This window comes from Triplophysa dalaica, chromosome 23 (assembly GCF_015846415.1).
Source record: "Triplophysa dalaica isolate WHDGS20190420 chromosome 23, ASM1584641v1, whole genome shotgun sequence".
In the NCBI taxonomy this organism is placed as follows: Eukaryota; Metazoa; Chordata; class Actinopteri; order Cypriniformes; family Nemacheilidae; genus Triplophysa; species Triplophysa dalaica.
In genome coordinates, this window is record NC_079564.1 from 3,258,470 (window position 1) to 3,282,973 (window position 24,504).

Genomic DNA, 24,504 nt, shown 5'->3' on the forward strand with positions numbered 1-24,504 from the left:
TCAGCCAAATACTGCGAGCGGTAACATACTTTATCATTTCTCTCCGAAAGGAACTTCAGTCGCTGAGCTCGCTTGTGCATGAAAACTCCGTCGAGGTGTCCCGTTTCCACGGAGCGGATCTCAATGGCTTTCTCTCCCCAGCCCATGATCTGGTTGGAGTGGATGTAAGCTGCAGGAGGGACAGGCAAATACACAAAAACAAAAACGTGACAGGAGAGAGTTGACACTCACTGGAATATAAACACTGCATTGTTACAAACACCCCGTTCCTCAACGACTTCTGACGTCCAACAGCAACTTAAAACAGCCAAGGCTTAAAAAAGACCTGCCAAAGCCGCCCCACATCATCAGGAGGCCATTATTGCAGCAGTTTCTGAGCATCCAGAGATTTAGGATTATTGTCTATGGTTTTGAATTTGAAGGATAAGGGATAGTCATGATCAATGAACTACTATGAACGCTCTTCTAGAACTTCCTGTATCTGGAACCGATATTAAGTCCTGCATTGAGACGAAACAGTGATCTGGTTGTTTTGTCTTTCTTTGCTACTGATGACAAATGTTTCAGCGTAGATTAAAAAACAGGGGCTGTGTATTATTACGTTTTGCTATTAATGCAGAATCACTGAAGAGTTGACAATAATTTAGATGAAACATTCATTCATTTCAACCCATGAGTATCAGCAAACAACAAACAGACAAAACTAAATCGTAACACATTCTTTGCAGATGATAAATGACAACAAACAAACACATTCAGTTAAGTCAAAAACAAATTTTAGAGACGTATGGCCGAACATCTGATGTATGCTTTCAAATTATTATGTTAAAAGACTAATGTTTGAGACAACACAAATTACATTTGAACTCATTGACTTCATAAAGTAAGTCAACATGAAATAATTAGCATTCTAGATTACTTACATAATGTCACATTTTGTTAAAGATCTATCAAATAAAAATATATTAAATATAAATGTAATATTTTGCTGCTGTCCTTCAAAAAACATATTTCGTGATCTTTTTGTTGTTGCCATAAATCATTATTATTAGTCACCCATTAGGTTAGTCACTTGGTTTTCCAAATATATCAAATACAATTATTAAAGTGCTTTTCAACTTCAAGATAGTATTTTTCCACTTTTTCGGAAGGACAGCGACAATATTTAATTTGGTAAAACCACATTAGGAAAGTAAATAGAATCAGCTATTTCATGTTGAAATCGCAATCTCTTTTAAATAAATGCAGATATCATTTTTATTTTCTTATACGTTCTTATATGTAATAAAAAGGTTATTCCCAGGCCCAGGCAGAATCAAATGTTTTATTTGAAGATTTTACATACTGATTTGGGGAAAATAATCTGTAGAATGGATTTATATATATGTAAAATGTGTATTGTAAACTGAAAACATTATGAAATTGACAAAACGATGTAAAACGCAAGGGGTAGCATATGTGTGCGATTTAATAAATGTCAAGTGGATTATTTATTAGGAGTTTTCTGTGGGTACAGATTCAGTGTGGGCCTGGTTATTACCAAAGATATTCAGGGTTTATCAAATAAACTCAAGCTACAGAACAATCTGAACAAAAACATCGCACAGGAGAAGTGACGGTAAGACATACAAGACAAACAATTCAAGTGGCAGGCTTTAGACAGATAGGGTGACAAGGGGTGTGGCTAATCTCAATCTTGTGCTCAATATATGTTAGTTAAGGGAGAAACAGAAAATACAGAATGTTGGCATGCAGGTAAAGAGGAAAAGGTAGTGTGTGGTGTGTTTATTTTGAGAACATAACTGATCAGAAAGAGGCTTCGCTAAGCGTTTTCAGGAGTGTCTGGGGAAGCGCACTTGCTCGGGCCAGCATCAGGGCTTTACAAGAAGAAGAGGAGCTTTTGTGTGAAGTAAACAACCAAACCTACCAACAGAGGTGGGCATCTCTCCCCACTGTAGCACCACGTCTTTAGTGATTCTGCCGTATGTGTTCACATAGACCCCCTCATCTTCATAGCACAGAAGCATCTCCATGCCGTCGGTCTTGGGAAGCACCACAATGGCGTGAGGGGTAACACTGCTCTGAATCTGGGGAGGGAGGGGTGGGCGTAGATGAGCCTTGGGGTGACAAAAACGACCTGCAGTGCAAAACATTCCCCACTAGGTGACGCTTTACAACCCCCCCTGCTCCACTGTCTCTGCCAGAGTTTGGGGTGGAAACTGCTGCAACAATCAAGACTCCTGCCCTCCACTCGACCACACCGTCACCTGGGCAACCTGACCCCCAAACCGCCCGCTATCAGACTACTGGCTTGGGGCAGTTTGGTTCAACGTTTTGGTTGGCGTACACGTTTGGTTTGTCAAAGGTCGTAGATCGGGGGAGGTTTTCCTTTTACAGCGGAGATATTTTCTAGCACACTTGATCATGAAACGGTAACAACATCCGTTACAGTGAGATCTTGAGTTTATTTCCATTCATCTCCTCTAATCTCACGCATACTCACACATGTTGCTTTGGATTCGGGGTCCAATTTTTTTACCGCAACTACAAATTCTGTTAAATGAGGATAATTGTTCATCTATGAGCAAGCTGATCCATCAGACCTTTTCGATAATGAACTGTTAATTAATATAACACTACATTCATAAATATTTAATGTACTTCATGCTTTTTATAATATAAAAATGCATTTCAAGAGATTAGACTAATGATTGATTATTATAATAATTGTAATGTAAAAATAAATAAATTATTGTACGCAAAAATATAACCATTAAACATCAAAAATAATACTAATACTCAAAATAATAATACATTACTATTAACAATAATACTACTACTAATAATTTATACTTCCACTAAAATATAGACAGAAACAAACCATATTATTAAATGCTGTTATTGTTCATTATTTAAAGCAAGGCAACAAATTAAGTCTTTGCGTTTTAAAACATCTTAAATAAAATCGATTCGATTGTAAAAGACCCCTCAGTTCTGTGCCCAACATTCATTAATCATCACTCATTCTTACAATGCAATTAAAACCGTGTATTTTGCTCCAGTTCCCAAATGTTACCAGCCAGCTTGTGAATTTTATTTTGTTTCTAGTGTTATAGTAAAGACACAGGTGTGATACGAACATCAACTCTACACACCGTGTCCCAGAGGAGGAAAGGTCTTATTGGAATCAGGGTAAGGAGGGGAGAGCCGCCCCGCTTTGCCCATCTTCACTTACGTGGGATGGAATGTAGATATCGTACGGGTTTCCAGAATCGACGTCTATCACGTGAAAACCAACGCTGGAGCCGTAGATGACCTTTAACCTCTGACCCTCCTCCACTGTGAGGTCAACCAGCATGGGCTTGTGCGGAAGATCTGTAAAAGACTTTGGAAATACAGAGCAATTTGAGGATTCTTGATGTAATATCACCCAAGAAATAAGCTTTTTGCAGGTGTAATTCTCTGAACGCTCATACACACGGCGGAAGTACAAAAATAGCTCCTTAATTTGCACATTTTGTACCAGCCTGCTGAGCTGAGTTCTATGGCCTACTTTCTTAAAGGAATGCAGTTTAACAATGAGTTTACACAGCTGTTCTTCCTAAAGAGGGGTAAAAGGGGTCTCTTTGGACCAGACCTCTCACTTACCTTGAAAGCCATGAACTTGTGATAGGGTTTTGGAGCCCAGGCGTAAATTTCCACTGAATTTTTCAAAGCAATCACCAAGAACTTAATCCTTTCATATTTGACTGTTGAAACACAAATACAATTGTAAATAAGATTTACCTATAGCTGACATCATTTAATATATAGTTTTATATACATTAACATAATAATAGCAAGCTTTACCAAACCGTGTCTTATATTTGATCATTTAAAAGATTTATTTATCTATTGAATTACTGAAATATAGAAAGTTAAATTCCTATTCAATCATATTCATACTTTTTGTAGTACTGTGTGTTAATTTTAAATCAATTTTGTGTATATTATACAGACATCAAAACCAATACTGGTAAGTATTGATTTTCAAAAACCAATGTATGTTGTTTATTAAACTGCATAAATTACTCAAGTATTAAGTAATTGGTCAAATAGTCTTGGGAAACCTACCGACTTTATAGTGGACACACCCCTCGAGGTCACCAACCGTAATCCAGCCTTGTTTTTTCTCTACCTCGGGGTCATTGTGAAGTATCCTGTTTCTGAGCCATGACAGGTAATAGACCCTCAGTTTATTCTTTTTACCTGTAAAAGATAAAGAGTGATGATGTGACCACAAATCATATCTATACACTGCACACAATCCTCTAAACGGTGGTTTGTGGTACCTGATATGGTGACCAGGACATTGAGACCCTCCAGCACCTCCATCTGCTGAAAGCGTCGACGGTTGATGAGATTGTAAACTTTTCCCTGACCACTGCGATCTAGTAACATGAGTCCATTCTCCGTTCCTACCAACAGATTTACTCCTATAGGAAACAAACACAGGCATATATGTGAATATATCAGAATAAAAATATAAAAGCAAGGTGAAAAAAGCATTTATGCTACACTCTGATTCATATAAAGTCAGTTAAAGGTCTATAAATCCGGCTAAACAATTTGGACTTACCCCACAATGCCGCACACAGGATTTCCGAGTTGAAACGCTTCTTGTACTTGCGGATTTCGGGGGTGTCGCTGTGAGGCCGGATATTGGTGGGATTGACGTTAACGACTGAAATTTTCCGTGCCTCGTTCAATCGAGCTTGTTCCTGTTCTTGCTCGTGCCTCAGGAGTTCATCCGCAAAATGACCTGAGTGAAATAAAACATACAGTACGTATATAAAGGATTATACTCATTTACCTCTAAATTCATTGCGGAAAATTGTAATAATTATACATTTAAAAACATGTATGATATATTAATCTTACCGGAGGCATCCTCATCTTCCTCTGTTGGGGAGGTCTGATACACTCGTGGGTCCACAAAAGGAGTGAAGGAGGCTTTGGATCCGCTCCCCATCCCAAACTGCCATTATTGATAATCACATGAGTAAGACACATAAGCATCCACATACCGTGCAAACGAGAAATCTGCCTCTGTTTTAAAACTTTACTACGTTCGTAAAAGCATTCTATTCCTATGTCTGAAGTACCCACACTTGCCAGCATGTACTATATACAGAACGCAGTGCACGGAATACTGCATCCCACAATGCAATGTGCTTGACCTTCCATATAGTGAAGGACTTGGAGAATTAGTTTACGATCAACCGCATTTTAACATTTTTAACTCATTATTATATCAGACTTGCAATATCGAAGGTAATAAAAAGACATTTGCTGAATTAAACATGCCACCTAAAGACTTCTTATGAAAACATTGTAGCAAGCAGTATGCCAGTGCTCCATTCCAAACAAAGCCATTTTAAGCAGCCAACGCAACAAAATAAGATATTTTTTCCTATTATTAACATAATAATAAGAACATGCACGCTGTATGTAGTGAGAACACTGTACAACTTGTGTTAGCAGAGAAAGCAATTCAGCAAGAAAAGAAAGGAACATTTTAAGGGGCAAAAAGTGGGAAAACATCTTAGAAAATGTTTACTTTTAATGAATCAAATAAGTGAGTTTAACAAACAAAGAAACGAAAGAATGAGAATAAAAATGGAAACGAATCGAAGTTAAAGTTGCGATTGGGGTTTCTTTAAAACTACAGAATGAATTGAATGGGAACAGGTTAGAATTTAGGGGTGCAGGGTGGCTCTAACAGGCTTGTCTGTCACCTACTTCAGCCACCGAGTCCAGGTCCTGCCCACTACAGTGCCTCCCAGAGCCCTCACCGGGCATGCCCGAGGGGAAATGGCTTTGCTGTACTAGATCAGGCAGATTGAAGTTACCGGGGAAACCATTGCTCTCGGCATGACCGAGCTTTCTTTCCCCAAACGTCTGCAGAGAGGAACAGAAAAAAGAATAGGGCTACGCTAGTGCAAGGCCCTCGAACCCAAACCCGCATGTATGCCACCTTGCAGAAACCTTTGGCTAATGCACAGCAGGTGCCTCTGCCAGGGAGCTCAAATTTTTGGGGAAGTTTCAGAAGCAAAAGGTGATAAAAATATCAAAATATAACCAAAGCTAACTAACATGAATCAATAAACTCAAACAAAATCGTGATCCCTAGAGGAATGGGTTTTGCTAACAGAGTGGATGAATTGGTCTTTGTGCACAGGTATATGTACCTCTCGCATCATCAGGGAGGTGTCTTGAGAGCTTTTGCCGAATGAATCATTGGGATGAGAATCTTCCTGGTTGCCCAATGAGTCATTGCCACTCTGGCCAGCAGAAGGCCTGTTGAGAAAACATCTCAAATTATTTGAAGAAAGCCATTTTTATTTCCTTGTTGCTGGGAAAAAGATTCTATAGTCTTTAGTTAATGTTAAATCCTGGCAAACTAAGCCCGATTTTACAAATATTTCAGAAGGTTGTCAATTCGTCATAACTCATAACTTAAAACTCATAAAATACAAATCATGAAAAGGCGTACAATTATTAGACAAAAAGCTGAAAAAAAAGGAAATACAAAATCTTGGCATTCTGGCTTTCAACCTGAACATATCCACAGACCGCAGACAGCAATTGCATAAATGTGACCCTGGACCGAAAATAACAGACATAAGAGTCAATTTTTCTTTTTTTAGGATATGACCACATTTGGTCTAAATACAACTGTTTCAAAATCTGGATTCCTGAGGGTGCAAAAAATCTAAATATTGAGAAAAGCGCCTTTAAAGTTGTCCATCAGTGCTTAATAGAAACAGGGTTTTTTTAACGCTCTCTTTTTTCGCTATCGCTGTAGTGACATTGTGGAGAGTAGATGAACCTGAAAGCTGAAATTCTAAGCTTTATATAGATCCACAATTGAGACGGTAATTCCCAAAGCGCGGGCAGCGGCGAGTGTTTCTAGCCGTGTTTTCGGACATTTTCGTTAGCGATTTTGCTGCCCTTACTCACAAAAAAAATTTTCTGATATTTTACGGTAGAAAATGTACAAAGTATCTTCATGGAACATGATCTTTACTTAATATCCTAATGATTCTTGGCATCAAAAAATAGAATGGAATGTTTTGTTATTGCTACAAATGTACCAGTGACTGGTTTCGTGGTCCACGGTCACAATTGGAGAACACTCACATGATACGTGGAATATCGCTGACTGGCACAGTCCCATCATTAGCCCCGCCCTCTCCATCCTCTTCCTCGCTGCTCTCTGAATCCTCACTGGACGACGAGTAATCAGTCACCTTCCTGGGCGGGCGGTTGGTGTCTTCATTGGTTCGCAGCTCTCGGAGTTCTTTGGCCAGAGCAGTGAGGTCCTTTAGGGCACGGCAGGGCGAGAAAAGCGAGAAAGATACACAAAATAAACAAGAGGCTTCATTCCTTCCATGAACCCTGTGAACTATTCACCTAATATAAAGAGTATTTCACATTTCTTTTAAGACTGAGGAGCATACACTACTGTGATTATTTGTTAGTACATGTAATTGATTAAACTCGGTCACGTAAGGGGAACAAAGAGACTTGAAAGGAGTTGTTCACTTCAAATTTACCCATTCACTAATCTTTATTCTTACTATGGAAAGTCAATGGGGCAAATTTTGAGGTAAACTACTCCTTTGTGGGTTGGTTACAAACAAAACAGGTCAACATTAAATAAATGTGTATATATATATATATATATATACACATGTAAAAGATATTAAACAAACTAAAAGTTTAGCATTTTATAAGGCTTGAAAAATCTACTCTCAAAATGCAAAAAAACATCTGCCATCATTTCAGCGAATGATGCACGACAGCATAAACCAACACGTTCACAAGAGAAGCAGAACTAGGGGCCGTTCCTGAGCCCTGTGGCCTGCATGCAGGAGGTTAGTAGGAGTCGGGTGTTCCCGCTCTGTATCCATCTTACCAGCTCCTCCTGTCGGCAGACCACCAGGCAGCCAGACAGAGAGAAAATACCATTAAGAAACCAATAAGTCAACAGCTGAGCACTTAGCTACAGAACTACTGCATGAGTGAGATGCTAATTTCGATGAGACCGAATACTCAAGTGGCAGATTTTTACGACAGTACCCATTTTGGATTTATTTTAGTATTGAAGGTTATATTTTAATAACTGGCCATTGAAGAATCCATACTTTTTGACCACTAATCGAAATACTTCAAGAGAAAAAATAGACGTGTCCTAGGCACTGCATATTAACAATTTATATTCGCTTAAATCCTTGTTTTCTTTAACATTTGATGAAAGTCTATGTATAAAGTCACAGAAAAGTACATTTTTACATTTACATTTAGTATGTATGCATGTAATAATATACATTTACTGTAAGGCTGCTTTGCAACAATGCACATTTTTAAAAAGGCACTATAAATAAATCAGAAATGAATCTATAAGCACCAAAATCTCCTTTTCCCGGCCTAAACCAGCCGTTGCCTAGGCAACCGTGAAAACTCAGAGATGGCGTGAAGGATTTCTGACACTGTGAAAGACTGTGACAAATTGGTGTGATGGAGAACTATGCGGTGAATGATAGTGACTGACACGACGTCTAGAGCTTTGAAGGAGAGCGACAGACAGAAAGATCAAAAGAGAGTTCAGGAATGAGACAAGGCGAGAAATATTGATGATGGAGATTGAAGAAGTGAGAAGTGTTTAACAGAAATAGATGAATCAGACAGTAAATGAGTGAGAAAAAAGGCAGAGATGGGATGAAGCGGGCAGATGTCACTAACCTCGTCTACGGCTTTCTTATAACTCTGGAGAAAGAGAATCGAGAACACAGAACGGCGAGCGGAGGAACAGTTGGGCGGATTAGACAAAATGTTCAATGAGAAAATGGTTAGCAACACAAAGCGTCACACAATCCAGCATTATGTATGTTGTGCTTTGAAAGTTTGCTCCCAGTTTGGGTGGCTTGTGTTCCCACCAGACAGGTTTTATCAGAAACCATTCCTAAGAGAGCTGCAATAACTGCAGACCAACAATCCCAATGCATTATGGGAAAAGTGTCATGTCTCACCGCTGGTCGGCTGGGTCTGGTCACCTCCCTGTTCTCCTCTTGGGTTTTAGTCTTGGGTTCCTGGGACACAGCTAGAGATGCTTCAGACTTTCCGGACCCTGAGGAGACAACCGAACGTTAAGACTGGTAGTGAACACTTAAGGTGAAGGTTTATTGTCTCTGGGGGTCTCTCACCTCCCACCCGGTTCCTTTCGCTCGAGCCGCCCTGCGAGCTGGGCGTACTGGAGCTGGAAGAACTCCCGCTGCTGGTTCTCTGGAGGGCCGAATCCATGGGAATACGCAGGTCTGGGTTACTATGGTAACGTGAGGACACAAGCAAGATGTGCAGATGTTCTTTTCAGTAACACAAGACTATGGTTGACTTGAGTTTAAATAAAAAACAATCGTATTTGTCCACAAATAGAACGTGGTTATAATCTTGCAGACAATCATTTCTTTTGCTAATTTACTGTACATCACATCATTTTTTTTGACACACAGCACTTACTAGCACTAAGAAAATACAGTTCAATTACATACTTACAATTACAAACTACAATATTTTATGTCAATGTATATTGCGTTGAAAAAATAATAATAATTTATTAATATTGTCATGATACATACATTCATCAATTATTTGTATTTATTTACCTTGCTCGGATCAGATGTGCTCCGGTTCTTGGCCCCAGTCCACCTGGTCCATTACCTGGGGAATTTTTCCTAACCAGTGCAGGTGATATGGAGGTGGTCCGTTGGGGGACCTTCAGAATGCAAACCAAATGTTAAAATACTTCTTTGAGGACATACTTTAAAGCGCTTTATCATTTTGACACGTTCGACTTTACAAGTGATATTCCACCTTTGGAGGAACGTCGTCTTCGTGTCTCAGCCAGGAGCTCTTGTCAAACTTGTCATCTCGGCTGGTGATGCGAGGCGGTGGAGCTGGGGTTTCCGACGTGGGGTCGGAGTTCTGACGGGGCATCGGGGGTCGGTGAGGAGACAGACCCTCCTGGAAGGCTGAGACGCCCTGAGATGACTGATCGTGAAGCGACTGAGATCCCGTCATTGATGAGCCGTGAGATTTCACCGAAACCAGGTGGGCCATCTGTGAGGAAGATCTGAGTTCAGTATCACATTCAGCTCTAACAAAGCATCGGAGATCAAGAGCTAAGGAAATACCTGAGGTTCTACCGAACGGTGCATGGGTGGCGTTCGGGCCTGCTGTATACCTCCACTGCTGAAGGACTCGGAGCGTGGGGGCAGGGAGGGGTCGGAAATCCGGTTTGCCACTTTGTGCTGAAGAGCCGGAGAACTCTGGCGGTTCATCTTGGAACGCTCTTCAACCTGACAGACATGGAGTGTGTTAGTGTCCACATGACTCTTCACAAGCAGTCTGTTTTCTCTTTGCTTGAGTCACAAAAGAACTCCAGAATTATATGACTGATATGTAATATTTTCGGGTTTACAGTAAGGGCTGCCTGGTTAACTGGTACTAAAATATTTCTAAAATACTAACAAAAAGTACATAAAACTTTTGAATAATTTGTAACTTACGATTTGGTTTTCAGAGGGTATACAGCTTTAGGCTTTATTTTGACATATTAATTTTAATTTAGTTTTTAGCATTTTAATATGCTTTATTTGTTTATTTATAAGACATTACAAATGACTTGAGCAAAGATAAAACATTTTTGACACAATCTGACAGAGGTTTCTGAAAAAAATCATGTTCAGGAATCATCCATTTCTGAATTCCTAAGAACGAAGAAGCTTTAACTCATGCATCATTTTGCAAGCATTTTCAAATATGAAAATCACTTTCACCCATTTCTGAAGTTAAAAGACATACACCGTTGTTAGTGAGAAAAAACATGTTCCTTACTCCAACTTTCCTTATCAGAGTTTGGTGAGAGGTTTGGATCTGAAATATCGTCCACTCCCAACCCGCACTCATTACAGTAATGCCTAAAGCGTCATTTCTGGCTTGACACATCCAAACCTCTCACCTACCCACAAACCCATGCTCCTCTATCATGAGCGTTCTGTTAGAAGAAAGGAAGTGACGGGTGAGTACAGAGAAGATTTCTGAAGATAAAAGAAAATTAGAGAAACAGTTGGGCGGAAGTCCTTCTAAATCCCACAAACAATCTAGAAGACGGAGCCTATAAGAACTCATTCACACGGAGAACGGGAGGAGAAACAAGGCATTCCAAAAGTCATCATCCGAACACCCAGAAGAAATTACGGAGAAAAGGAGCTTTTTCCCCATTCATTTAATTCAGTAGAAAACATGACCAGGTCGGCACCAAGGTCATAACTGAAAGGAGGCCAGAAAATATTCATGCTAACGTAAGCAGACCTTTGCGACAGTAACATCTCTCTCTATTTCGAGCCCTTTGTTGGGACGGCCGGGATTGCGGACTCTTGACTCTTCGTAAAGCTGCTCGGCCAAGCGGACTAAATCGGACGGCTCCGGCTCACAGGACAAACGGATTCTAGGAACGTTAGCCCCGCTGACTAGCCTGAGCTGAGCCCCAGCCATCTCTAGCTCTCTGGATTGGGAAGAAGAGGCTGCTGGGAAAGAGGGAGGCCTGGAGGGCGGATAAGAGGGTTTCTGCTCAAGCTGGACACGTTTTTCTCCGGGTTGGTTAAATGAATGATGCTTCTTGGGAGGGATTCGAGGGGAGTTGCTCTCCGCTCCCTTCATGACCTGCGTTCAGATAAGCATAATAAAAGCGTTCAGATTATGAGCGGCAAATCCAAGGATGTCAGGGGGGTGAGTTTGCTTCAGGGACTGACATCCGGAAAGCACCTGGTCAACAGGAAGTTCCTGAAAATGTCAGTCAGTGATAATAAAACACAGATAATATCTGGTAGACCGGTATTGGTCCACTGCAAAAATGGAGAATACCAACAAGATTTTAAACAGATCGTGATTCATATGGAATTTGGTGATTTATTGAATCATTTTGTAAAATATTAAAATTTCAGATTTAGATGAACCCATTTTCAAATTAATAAACACATTTTCCTCCAACTTTCCTCAGAATATCTTGAAAAAATTGTAAAAATAAGTCCATCCTCAATTTGATCAATCTTAAAGGGATACTCCACCCAAAAATAAAAAAACTCATGTCATGAATTACTCATGTCTGAATTAATCAATCAGACCCCTGTGTCACGTGCTCACAGATACACACAGGCGAGAACCGTGGTGCGCTGTTTACAGACTTTTTCCTTCAGAGAGCGACAGTGACTAGCATCATTTTGGATAAACCTTTACATTACTTTAAAATGTCTCTTTTCCATTTAATGAGCAGCAAAAGCGGCACATTCCAAACAGCAGCTTAAAGTTACTTGTAAGTGAGAGTGAGAGCCTAATGAAAAAATATAGCACAAGCTCTGTTAAGAAGAACTAAAGGGCAAGTAGATGATGACAGAATTTTTGGGTATCCCTTTAAGATAGACATGATCGCATATCAAAATCATTGATTTTAATGTGCAGTTGACCATCAAAACTCTTCCAAACACACGATAGAGCCTGAAACATAATGCTTAATAGAACAACAGCCATTTCGAGATCTCTCCTACCTCTTTTGCCCAGGCTGGTTTGTCACTGGGGTTGACCGAGTCTTTGTAGTGGTACAGTGGTTTCTTCTCGCCAGGCCGTGGCTCTGTCTGCTTTGGTTGCATTGAGATGAGGATCGCCCGCTCCTGCTGCAACTGTCTCTGCAACCGCTCAGCCTGCCTCTGCTCCTCCAACTGCTTCCGCTTGTATTCCTATGCACAACACGGATCGAGACAAATGTAGAGACAGAAAAGAAAAAATGAGTTTGAGATACACAAAGCAGACAATTACGCTAAAGATCTAGTTTCAAACCCAACAGATGTGAGTTAATGCAAACTGATGTTCTGATGTCTGTGAATCCTAGATTTAAATTTCCTCAGTGGTGAACAACAACAATCAGAGCCACCGCAAAAATGCGCCAATTCAGCCAAAGATGGCACAAAGAGATGCCGAAGATGAAAAGAATGCATGGATGCGAAAACTTTGAAAGTCACAGTGCGTTCAGACCGCCAGCGACTGTGTCGCTAGTCTCTTGCTACGAGGTTGTTAAAAGGAGTTACTAGCTTTGGTTGCTCTAGTAACTATATAAACAAACCCTGCAGTAAATGATGAGAGATGGAAGACGTGAGCTCCGCTGTTTTACTCCTATTGATAGTCGCAATCATTTCCATCAATCTGCGCAAATGTCAACCTTGTTGCATCGCTAGACATTTCCTGTCGCCAATGGTCACTGTCGCAGGAAGTCACTGGCTCTCCATTGAAATGAATGACATCGCTTCACTTTGTCGCTGGGTGTCACTGGCGGTCTGAACGGGGCGTCAGAGGGGTGAAAGGGGAAATGTTAGTTTACCAGGAGGAGAGCCTGTTCTTGAAGGAGCTGCTGTTGTAGGATCTCTAGCTGCCTCTGTTCTTCCTCTAACTGCCGACGGATATACTCCTAACCCCACAGATCAGCGTATCAGGAGGAAAACAAGAAATAGAGAGTGTGTTTGAGAGAGAGAGAGAAAGACAGTAAGAGGAAAGAGAGAGAACAAGGCCTTTAAACAGTTTAAAGGGAGACTTGCAAGCAAATCGAAAGGTAGGAAAACCGTAACAAGTGATTATAACTTACAGCAAATTACTTTCCAGTTTATACCCCATGTGCATATCCAATTTAGGGTAAATTTGCAAGATTTGAGTCTAAATCTAATATGAATAATGAAGGAATCAAGGAAAAATACCCAATAAAACAAGTACAGTTTAGACAGTTTCATCACACGCATGAGCCTGGACCCAAGTTAATATGCGCTCTGCTTCTATGTATAATATTAATTTATTTTCAATTCAATTCATATTAATATTTTACAGTATATTGGTTGTATTAAATTAAATTAAAACTACTCTACAGTTATTGATTCTATGTGGAGGCCAACCGGATCTTAAGTTTGGGCCACATTTCTTTACGTTGTTGCAGCTGAAACCGTCAATAGAGAATGTGATGCTGACGTCACGCCCTATATTGCATGTTGCAGTGGCTCCGCCATGTTGGGAGGACCATACTCCACTGCTAATATTGTTTTGATATGTAACTTTACTTGTTTTGTTTGATATATGGAGAAATCGAAAGGAACCATGGGCTTCTTCTGAACGACTCTGTGTAATGCTATTTCAGTTTTTAACACGGCAAGTCCGACCTATCGTAGTTATATTCCCTAATGAAAAACAAAACAAAATAACACCGCATTGAAGGCACTAGCACCCATCCTCCCAAGATGGCGCAACAGTCAACATGGCGTGACGTCGATTAACAGGCTCTATAGAGAGATGAAGGTCGTGACAGAAGAAAAGGCCCCATTATTAAACACATTATACATTGAAAAGTTACATGTCTTATTTAAAAGCACGAGCAATAGTTATCAGTTTCAAACTAAAAGAGAATCAGGAACTTGTATCTATAATCCAGCAAATGATTATACTGTATATCTAATTCGATAACAGCCACATTGAAAATCGTACTTTGTTGAAAAGTATGTTAAGTTAAGTATTTACAGCACTGACACCTCTATCTTTAAAAACTGTATGAAACTGCATGTAGCTTATGCAATACATGTCAAACCATTGGTGCAACCAGGAGATATGAAACAAAAGGAGATCATGAAAGACAAGCATTTAAACTACACTATTCCAGTGTTTTGGTAAGCCTGCCCCTGAAGCTAATGCCACTTCGAGTGACACTGCAGCAGGCGTTACAGAAAATTAGCCCGATGAGGCTCATGATACATATCCCGGGGGCGCAATACTCTGTTCATCGGTGTATTATACTTTCTGCTGACAACTTACCCCTAGTTTTAAAACCACTGTGTATTCTTTAATAAAATGAGCATATTTGTTATGATGAACATAGCTGTGAGGGAATTGTTGGCATATTCAATCGTCTCTAACTAGCTGACTTCACAAACGTTAGTTCGTGTGGTCAATCAATAAATGAGGGAGAAAAGGAGAGTTAACGTATATTCCAATGTATATAATTGTTGTTGATGTTAAGATATGAGAACACCTGCCTAGCCTTGTGAAAGTCCACTTAGAGACACTGCCAGCAATCTATAAATGCGGGTGCTTGATAAAACTGCACAAATGTTTATCGTAGATTATTATAGTTTACTATCAATGTCAATAACAGGCACAACTTGCACTCATAAGTGTGACCCGGTGTGTGAAATATGGGCTAAAAATTTAGTTTTTTGTGACGAGCATCAAAGTTCGATTTTAATCATTTATTTCAATATGATTGAATGTCTTTGACATGGCCTTAGTCAATCAAAACGGACAAAATAAAATCTAAACATTAAACTTTCACAGGATATTTTTTACATTATGTTGGTTGCCGGCTGAAAAAATTATAGCATCCTTCCCAAAACGCAATATATGCAGATGAGAATCACTAGAACATTTTTTACAAATTTTGTAATAGAAACATATGTGGTTCATAATCGTATTTTAGTGGAAACCACGAGAATTTATATGATGCTTTTTTTAGCAGTGAGGGTTTATGTAGAAATAGTATATCACAAAAAATGACTTTATAGCTGGGTTTTCACATGGATCACAAATGTGCATTGAAAATTGCCAGTTGATGAAACCTGTGCTTTAGGGATTGTATACATATTCCATCTAAGGCTAAATGTAACTCTTAACTGGCTTAGTTAGACAGTGATTTACAAAACCAGCAAGTCACCCCAGCTGTCATTGGCTATTGAAATATTGCTTGCAATAAATCTTTCAGAATGCTCTTGATTACATATAGAGGTCTTCTCTATGCATTCGTGGTGCTCGCTGGGTGTTGATCTGGGGCGGGTGAGTTAGGCTTGGGGGACATCAAAGGATACTCACTAGAAAAAACTAGACTTCACCACTGTAGAGGCGCATCTGTGAGAGTGGGCGTGTGTTTTAAATATGCATACGTTTCCCTGCCTGGAGGAAATGAGTCACAAACTGGAGAAAACGCTTTTAATAAGAAATCGAGGCATGAGAGAGTCTGATATGCATATCTGAGTGGACACCTAGTCTAAGACTGTGTGAAGTGCACATCACATTACACGTATGATTACCAGAAATGAGCACCACCTGACAAATTTCATCCATTCACTAGCAATTTGAGTTATATACCAACAATGCGGATGATAATATCTGTGTGTAGATGAAATGTGTGTCGACATATACCTGCTCTCTCTCAGCGTGCCTTCTCTCCTCCTCTCTCCTCAGCTGCTCCATCTCTTCATAGCGCCTCCTCTGCTCTCTCTCCTGCTGTTTTCGAAGCTCTCTCTCCCGTCGTTGTTGCTGTGAGAACACAAGTGAACGTTCTGTCAATCTCTCTAGTATGAAGTTCTACTTCACCATGAGGTGGCAGTGTGACTGGTATTGCTTTTTTAGCATGCACCCATGCTGAATGGCCCTTCAGACAGGAACAGTACACAAGAGACAGCCTGACAGAGGAACATCAGGGGGTTGATATACTGAATAAGAGGTTGACGCCCAACCGGGCAGCCTGATTCATCACAGCAGGTCCCCTTCTGAGAAAACCCAACATCACGAAACGCAAAACTATTTCTGCCAACTCGTGTTTGAAGAATTCCCAACAATCGGTTGAAAAATACTGGGTAACCTTCCTGTGAAATGATCAGTTGCTCGCAGGGACGTTTAAAGACTGCACTCATAACTTGGGCCATTACACACAACGAAGACAGGAAGTGTATAACTGAAATTACATATCAAACCATTCTTTGTACTTTGCACAAGAAAGAAGAACACTAGGTTAAAGTGTAGACTGGTAATTTAAAGATCAAAAATTGGATCAAAGGTCCGTTTCTCTCTATCTCACCTCCTCCAGTCTCCTCCTTTGCTCCTTTTGCTCCTCGATGCGTTTCTGCCTCTCTGCCAGTAGTTGGCGCTTGTGCTCCTCATTCTGTTGCTGTTCTAGCTGTTGTCTCCTCAGCGCCTCCGAGCGCTCCTTATTGGCCAGCTGCAGACGCAGGAAGTCTCGCCTCAGGGTCGATTCACCAGGGATGTTTATGATGGAGCTGCGAGTAAGACGCGTTTAATGTGTTATATGGGTCTTCAACTACATGTCTGTGTGTGTGCGGGTGCATGTGTACACGGGAGAGAGATCATCCATGTACCTTGGCTCTCCTACATCACGTTCTTCCTCCTCTTCTTCGCTTCCACTGTACTCGTATTCCGTCTCATCTAAAAAAAAGTAGGCATATTTTAAAATACTCATTCAAAAATGGTACGGCCATGAAAAACTGATTCGCGTTAATATTTTTCAAGACACATAATATTTGCAGAGATGGTCACATCTCGAAGAGTTTATAAGGTAAGCGGCAGAATCATGTGACTGACCAATCAGAATCAAGTATTCCAGAAAGCTGTGTTCTAGACATTTTATATTGTAAAGCAAATAAAATGGTTGCATCAAAACTTAACAAATCTTGACGTAGATCAGTTCTATTAAGTCTCAATCTGCAGATCTTCACACATGTACGCTTAAGAACACTGATTTGAGATCAGCTCTTACACGACTGATCCTAAAACACAAAAAGCAGAGAAAACCCACCTCTCTCTCCCCTCTTCTTCTTGGTTCGGTCGATGTGGTCTTTGAGCTGAATTCGGACCTGTCTCTCGTTGGGGAGGTCTTTGATGAAGGGATGTTTGATGAGTTGCTCTGTACTGGGTCTCTGATTGTGATTTTTCAACAAACAGCTCTCAATAAATGCCTGAAACTTCTTGGACCTAAGAAATAATGAGGTTCAGTTTACTCTATTTGCACAGTCAACCTGTTTAAAGCTACACTGATCTTTTCAAAAACATTGTTTTGAAGTGATCATTCATGCTTATTTCACTATTGGCGCTTTTCCACTGCTTGGTAACAGCAGGTTAAGTACGACTCGCTCTGTCCAGCTCATTTCACTTCGGCTCACTTTGCTTTTCCACAGAAGTTTAGTAGCGCTTCAAAGTGGGTGGGGATTGTAAACTTATCGTCATGGTTGCGCCGCCTCTACTGTGTAGCATCATTGTGAGCGCGACTAACACGGGCACAACACAGGAGCAATGGAGCGTATCGATGGCGGCAAAACAAAACACAGCTAAAATACCAGAGTTTGGGAAATCTTACAGCAAAGAGAAGACAACCATCATTTGGTTTGCTCGACTGTGAACAAGGGTAAGCTTGCACATGCGTATGACATCATCGTTTTTGGAAAACGCCGCATTCAGAGTTTACACGGAAACTATAATGCCGTCGTTTTCATAAACGTGAACTTCGAGACCCGTTTTCAAAAGTCTCGTGTAAACGGCCTCGTGGTCTTAAATGCTTTGTCCATTCACTCAACTTTGAGAGCAGTTAGTTTTCCTTCTAGAGACACAGTAGGCAAACCATAAATCTAAATAAGGCTGTAAAATATCACATGCAGGTGCTATTTCACAGCTTTGTAAGTGATGCTGACTGTGTTTGAAATTATAAGCAGGGTTAATCATCTATCTTTCTCACAGCATTTCATCATGCTAAACAAATCCTACAGTCACTCACAAAATACCCACATGTGAACGTTCATGCCACAGGAAGTCATTTACATTCAAACTCAAACCTGAAGTACACACTTATTTATTTCAAATCAATTTATTTCCAAACGCCAGTCTAAATGCATCAAACTCTGCCTGATGACAAAATGATCTGGACTGAAAATATATACATGTTGTAAATGTATATAAGATGTTTGACTTACCACTTCTTGGACTTGAGTCGGGGCGCTGGGTTTCTGGGTATGAGGAAGAGGGCACGCATGGGATGCATGTCGCACAGCGCTGAAGGGAGAAATGGGCGTTAGCTACGAGTATTACCACATATCAATGGCATGGTATGGCATTGTGGTGGACTTACGAGGGGCTCCTTCTGCCATTTCAATGGCTGTAATTCCCAAAGACCACAAATCACTCTGTAACAAATGAACAGCATTTATAAGCATTAACAGACCTTACTGTGATCTGTGGCATAAAGGAATATTCCAGGTGAAAAAACACATTAAGGTCAACTGATATTTTTTGTGGTAATGAACATTATCTCACAAATGATACTTTTGAATCATCCCTTGCATGAAAAAATGTAGAGTTACATTGAGGCATTGGATGTGAACGGTGTCAAAAAAAACAAAACAATGGCAGCACCCAAAACCAATGCAAGTTAATGGGTGCCGTCATTGTCTGGTTAACACCATTCTTCAGAATATGCTCTTTTGTCAGACAGGTTTAAAATGAAAAGAGGGTGAGAAAATGTATCACTTTAACATCTATGTGTTTACATCTTTTAATCTGTGTGTATTTGAACATTTATTGACTGGCACCGATTAACTTACTGTAAACCCCATTTTACAAGGGACAAATGAAAATCAAATAACTTTTTTTTAGTTCTACATGCATTAAAGACAGAATATTCCTTTAAGCCAAACGAGAAGCTGACACAAAAGATGTCACAGGACAGTAACCGTGTAATTGAGCCGCACTTCAAATACCTTAAAGTCATAAGTGGCATCAGGGTTCTCATCACAGGCTATAACCTCTGGAGCCATCCAATATGGCGTGCCGATAAATGTGTTCCTTCTGCCGACAGTGCGATCCAACTGTGCACTCACCCCAAAATCAACTGTTGCAAACACACACACACAAACACCAGGAAGACTTGGCTTTAATGCGTCTGCGTGCTGTAATGAGCAGAGAGGTCTTTGATGAAGTGCATGCTGCCATCTGCCTCCGTGACACTCTCCCCTCCTCACCGCAGGCAGTGTTGTCATAGCAACCAGCCTGAACCGTCTCCCAAACTCCAACAAGTCAACGTCAAGCCCTAATAACTGAGAGCAGGGCCGCGGGTTCTCTGACAGGAGCCACTTAAAAACTCAGGGAAGTGTTGAAGTTCAAGAAAGCTTCAGTTTCAAAGATAGAACCCTTGCGATACCCAAATAAATTTGTATTGTATTACTACCTCTTTCTAGTTTCTATTACTGACAGATAAATGTGACAAATAAAAAAATCTTTCTAGGACAGAACGTTCGATTATTGCCACAGCCGGGCTGTTTGTATAATACAATGTGAAATCAAAACCGCAATGTGACAGTTTGTCACAACTGTCCAATACAAAAACAGTATTTTGAGAAGAGCTGACAATGTCACACTAGTTGGAAAATATAGGCAAGATATTAGCATCTACTTTTAGTGACTTATTCCTCCCTTTTTAACAAGGCCAACACATCAAATATTATATATCATCAAGAAAAATGTTCCGAAGGTATAAAATGACATCTGAATATTTCACCCAGCCCTAATTAGCTGGTGGCCAACATGTGGCTGATCAAGGAAATATATCTGGTTCAACTTGTTAGGAAGCCTTTTGGGTATAGCAGAAGCCTATGCGAGTCTTAACTCATTCAAAGTGAGCCTGTTATGACAACCTGCACATTGCTTTTTGACTGTGATATCAGTCGCTGGGTGTGAACTTACCTAGTTTGACCTCCGCGTTTTCTGTGAGCAAAACGTTCTGCCCTTTGATGTCACGGTGGATGACCTTATGCTGATGCAAATGGGTCAGACCCTTTCAGAAACGAATCATTCAAAGGTTATTCACAGCTAGAGACATATAGTAAGGCTGAAATAACACTTTAACATCCCAAAGTCTTTTCATGACCCCATCACATATGAACGGTAAACATATACTCACCCTGAGGATTTCTCTGCAGATGTACGCGGTCCACTCCTCCTTCAGAGAGTTCCCTTTTGTGTTCTTGATCAAATCTGTCACTGAACCTGCGCCACAGAACTCCATCACCAGCTATAGACACAAACAGAAAACAATCACTCACGTGATTGATGAAAACACGTTTTTTTTTAACAGAACTGACCCGAACAGGAGCTAAAAAAGAGAACCTGCTGTCAAAATGTCTGCAAATCAGCTACATCAAAGTTCGTTTCTATAGATCCGTGTTGACGCTGTGATTTATGGGATTGGCTTGGGATGGCAGAGAGAATTGTGCAGAAATAGAAAGCACCAATGCAGTTGCTTATGTGGAGAATTTGTCCGGAAAAGTTTATTCTGCAGTAATACCTCAATTTACCAGGTTTCGCGTTAGAAAGTGGCTATTAAGACCAAGTTTTGGTGGATCTATTTGTGGCTGCAGAGCTGTTGAGTAAAGGCACTGAAACCCAAAAATGCTCCGTTTGACCAATAAGTCTAAAGAACACCAAGTGCTGCAGAAGTTCATTACTTCGATTTACAATGTTTCTTACAACAGAATAAAAATCTATTAATATAAAATAAAAACCTGTCTGTTGGATTTTAACTTGGACCAGTGTTGGAAATCATTGTTACATAGGAAAACATATTTGATGGTAAAAAATTTTTTTTACTATATAAAGTGACTCAATTCTCATCAGGACCCCAACGAGCAAAATCAACCTCACCAAAATGATGCATTTATAAGCGGAACATGATTTGCAATTGTTTTGATGCCCTCGCAAGGGCTTAAATATATCTGGCCTGCTGAGTTGGTAACATTGTTTCTTCTCTTTGAGAAATTCGTCTCACATAGAGTCTAAAAGTGGTAACCCTGACCACATGTTCAAGTGTTCGAGTGTACGCCGGAGTCTCATGCAACTTGCTGGGCAGAAACAGCCAACCTCACCACAGAGGAAATGAAACGGCAACATCTTGCACATTTTTTCTTTGCATACTTTTTGGAGAGCGGCATTTGATAATCGTTTTAGTTCACAGTGGAGAAGCATTAGTTTGGAAAAAAAAGCATATTGTAAAGCTACTGTATTTTGGATAAAGGTAAAACAGCATCTTAAAACACACAAATAGAGAAATCTAAACATTATATAATGCTGAGTTTATCCCTGTTCAGAGGGTGAAGACCGACCCAGAGCTGGTCGTCCATGCCGGGTGGATTCTTCTTGACGAAGGCACCGTAGTAGGTGGCGATGTTGCGATGATGAGAGTATTTTTTCAGCATGTTGATCTCAGCTTTGATCTCCTCCTCTTCATCCTGTCAAACACAAAAGAAAACACTCAGGACGGAGACGGAAAATATTGCGTATCCTGGTCCTAGTGCGTGTATGCGGGTCATGCTCAGGAAGCCCTATGACATACTACTGATAACATTTACAGATTCACAGATTCAAACACTCGTCTAAAGATTTAAAAACATTTTTTGTATTTTTCAATAGTTGGCATAATACAATCATACATTTTCAATATTACATACATTTCAAAAGAAATGAAACTGAATTCCACTCGAAATCAGCTTTAACTGTAACTATTTCAATTTCTCTCTGCGTAGTTTGTTTCTGCAAATCTGCCATACAAAACACCACATTTGACCGCCAAATATTTTAAATATTGAGTAATTGTGTCCCTTATTGTGGTCCCTAAACATGATCTATGTTTGTGGGCCCAATGTGGAAGTTAATGATTTCCGCCAAATTCAGTTATACCCTTTAACAAAACGCTGAACGGACACAAACAGCACAATTTCCTGCCAACTACCCACACGTTTGTTTGACTGATATCACACATGAAGGGAAAGTGTCACAGTGAAACCGACAAAACCAGAAAGAGTGGGAGTGAAACAGAATATTGAAATGAGCTGATTGCTCTCTTACCCCCGTGACATCCATGACCTTGATAGCAGCGAGCTGGCCCGTCCTAACGTGGCGTCCCTAGGAAGAGAAAAAACATCACTCACATGTATCATGCAAATATCATTATTGAACATGTGGTGGTGACATAAACCAGAATGGATAGATATCGTTGCATAACAGCAGAAAGGAAGAAAACATTTCCTAGAATGACTGAAACTGGCCCAGACATCTGTGTGAGGGATATTGGGCTCCTCCGTACCGTTTTGTGTGCGTTATAATGGCACCAGAAGACAACGCTGTTTGGAATGGAAGGAACTCCAAAAACGTTGCGCAAATACAAGAGGACTCTTCCACTGTTACAGAGGAACTGAAAAACTATGACAGGAATGTGGCAATGAAAATTTGTGGTCTTTCCCGGTCTTCCCCCTTAATGGTTTGGCAAGATATTTTGAACAATGTTGGTTACTGAACAATGGCGGGACACAATGCAAGTCGATGGGTCGCCGTTGCTTGGTTACCAACATTCTTCAAAATATCTTATTTTGTGTTCTGGAGAAGAAAGAAAGTCTTGCATGTTTGAAATGACAAGAGGGTGAGTAAATGATGACAGAATTGTCATTTTGGGTGAACTATTTCTTTAAAGAACCTTTTCCATGAATAAAAGCACACACTTTTGCTGGAACAAATATAAATATTTTATACCACAACAGTTACAGGTTTTCCTGCTGGATTTCACATCACACCTCAGGAGAGCTAGAAGTGCTCGGGACTGTGAGCATCTTTAGATGACATCAGCCAGTCAGCATTGCTATGACATCATTAACTTGACTCTAAAATGAATAATCTCATTAAATCTACAGCTCGGGAGACCAAATGAAAAGCTATGAATTCAAAATCAAAGACTTGCGCACTTAAAATAGAAGAAAATAACATTGAGATGTATAGGTTAATAGATAGCATGCATTATAGCATCCGTTTACCCATTAAGCTCCTCATTATCCCTGAGCTCCAATCCTTAAAAATACTGATGCTAAACTATAAAGAAAGGAACACTCGGAACAAATGAGGGAAGCAGACATCACGGACAAAGATCATCTGCGCACACAGCGGAGGCATTTCTGGACAATGACAGGAGACACCAAAGCAGATCCAAGCGGCAGGAAATGCTTTCATCGGAAAGACAGAATCACCCAGTGTGTGTTCTTCACAATTAATTATGCACAGTTCATCTCCTCACCCGACACACTCCCACAACTCCCATTCGGAGCAGGGGAGATGTTACAGAGAGAGAAGGAGGGAAAGAGTAAAAACGGATGAGAAAAACATGACGAGAGAGATTTATACATGTCCCATCAGTCCTCATTAACAACTTCATCATCATTGGAAAGCATAGGCGAAGCCCTGACAAAACACAAAGCTTAGGAAAAAAAAGCTTTTAAGGAGACACCCGAAGGTGTCGTGGTTTAGTGAGTAATGCATGTGCTGTTTTAGGGATAGTTCACCCAAAAATGAAAATTCTGACATCATTTACATACGCACATATCATTTCAAACCTGTATGACTTTCTTTCTTCTGCAGAACACAAAAGAAGATATTTTAAAAAATGTTGGTAAGCGAACAACAGCGGTACCCTTTGACTCCTATTGTTTGGACACAAAACCAATGTAAGTCAATGGGTACCACTGTTGTTTGGTTACCAACATTCTTTGAAATATCTTC

The 24,504-nt window shown here is 40.2% G+C and overlaps 1 protein-coding gene across 7 annotated transcripts in view; it reads right to left on the minus strand.

The window, feature by feature from the left end:
* The window catches only part of tnikb (TRAF2 and NCK interacting kinase b), a 43,864-nt gene that overhangs the window by 3,987 nt on the left and 15,373 nt on the right, over positions 1-24,504 (minus strand). The window contains exons 3-32 of one of the 7 annotated variants that reach the window (XM_056738016.1): positions 22,807-22,863; positions 22,065-22,190; positions 20,867-20,977; positions 20,650-20,740; positions 19,668-19,798; positions 19,040-19,094; positions 18,885-18,963; positions 17,717-17,892; positions 17,280-17,346; positions 16,982-17,180; positions 16,324-16,440; positions 13,475-13,561; positions 12,648-12,836; positions 11,416-11,766; positions 10,236-10,400; positions 9,916-10,161; positions 9,708-9,817; positions 9,249-9,367; positions 9,075-9,172; positions 7,183-7,364; positions 6,231-6,339; positions 5,782-5,940; positions 4,921-5,017; positions 4,619-4,801; positions 4,332-4,475; positions 4,114-4,248; positions 3,649-3,749; positions 3,236-3,385; positions 1,928-2,087; positions 30-169 (exon numbers count right to left, since the gene is read on the minus strand). In XM_056738016.1, the coding sequence (XP_056593994.1) occupies positions 30-169; positions 1,928-2,087; positions 3,236-3,385; positions 3,649-3,749; positions 4,114-4,248; positions 4,332-4,475; positions 4,619-4,801; positions 4,921-5,017; positions 5,782-5,940; positions 6,231-6,339; positions 7,183-7,364; positions 9,075-9,172; positions 9,249-9,367; positions 9,708-9,817; positions 9,916-10,161; positions 10,236-10,400; positions 11,416-11,766; positions 12,648-12,836; positions 13,475-13,561; positions 16,324-16,440; positions 16,982-17,180; positions 17,280-17,346; positions 17,717-17,892; positions 18,885-18,963; positions 19,040-19,094; positions 19,668-19,798; positions 20,650-20,740; positions 20,867-20,977; positions 22,065-22,190; positions 22,807-22,863 (4,134 nt within the window). The remainder of the gene's footprint in view (positions 1-29; positions 170-1,927; positions 2,088-3,235; positions 3,386-3,648; positions 3,750-4,113; positions 4,249-4,331; positions 4,476-4,618; positions 4,802-4,920; positions 5,018-5,781; positions 5,941-6,230; positions 6,340-7,182; positions 7,365-9,074; positions 9,173-9,248; positions 9,368-9,707; positions 9,818-9,915; positions 10,162-10,235; positions 10,401-11,415; positions 11,767-12,647; positions 12,837-13,474; positions 13,562-16,323; positions 16,441-16,981; positions 17,181-17,279; positions 17,347-17,716; positions 17,893-18,884; positions 18,964-19,039; positions 19,095-19,667; positions 19,799-20,649; positions 20,741-20,866; positions 20,978-22,064; positions 22,191-22,806; positions 22,864-24,504) is intronic. The other 6 variants (XM_056738019.1, XM_056738018.1, XM_056738017.1 and 3 more) reach the window with 6 other exon arrangements.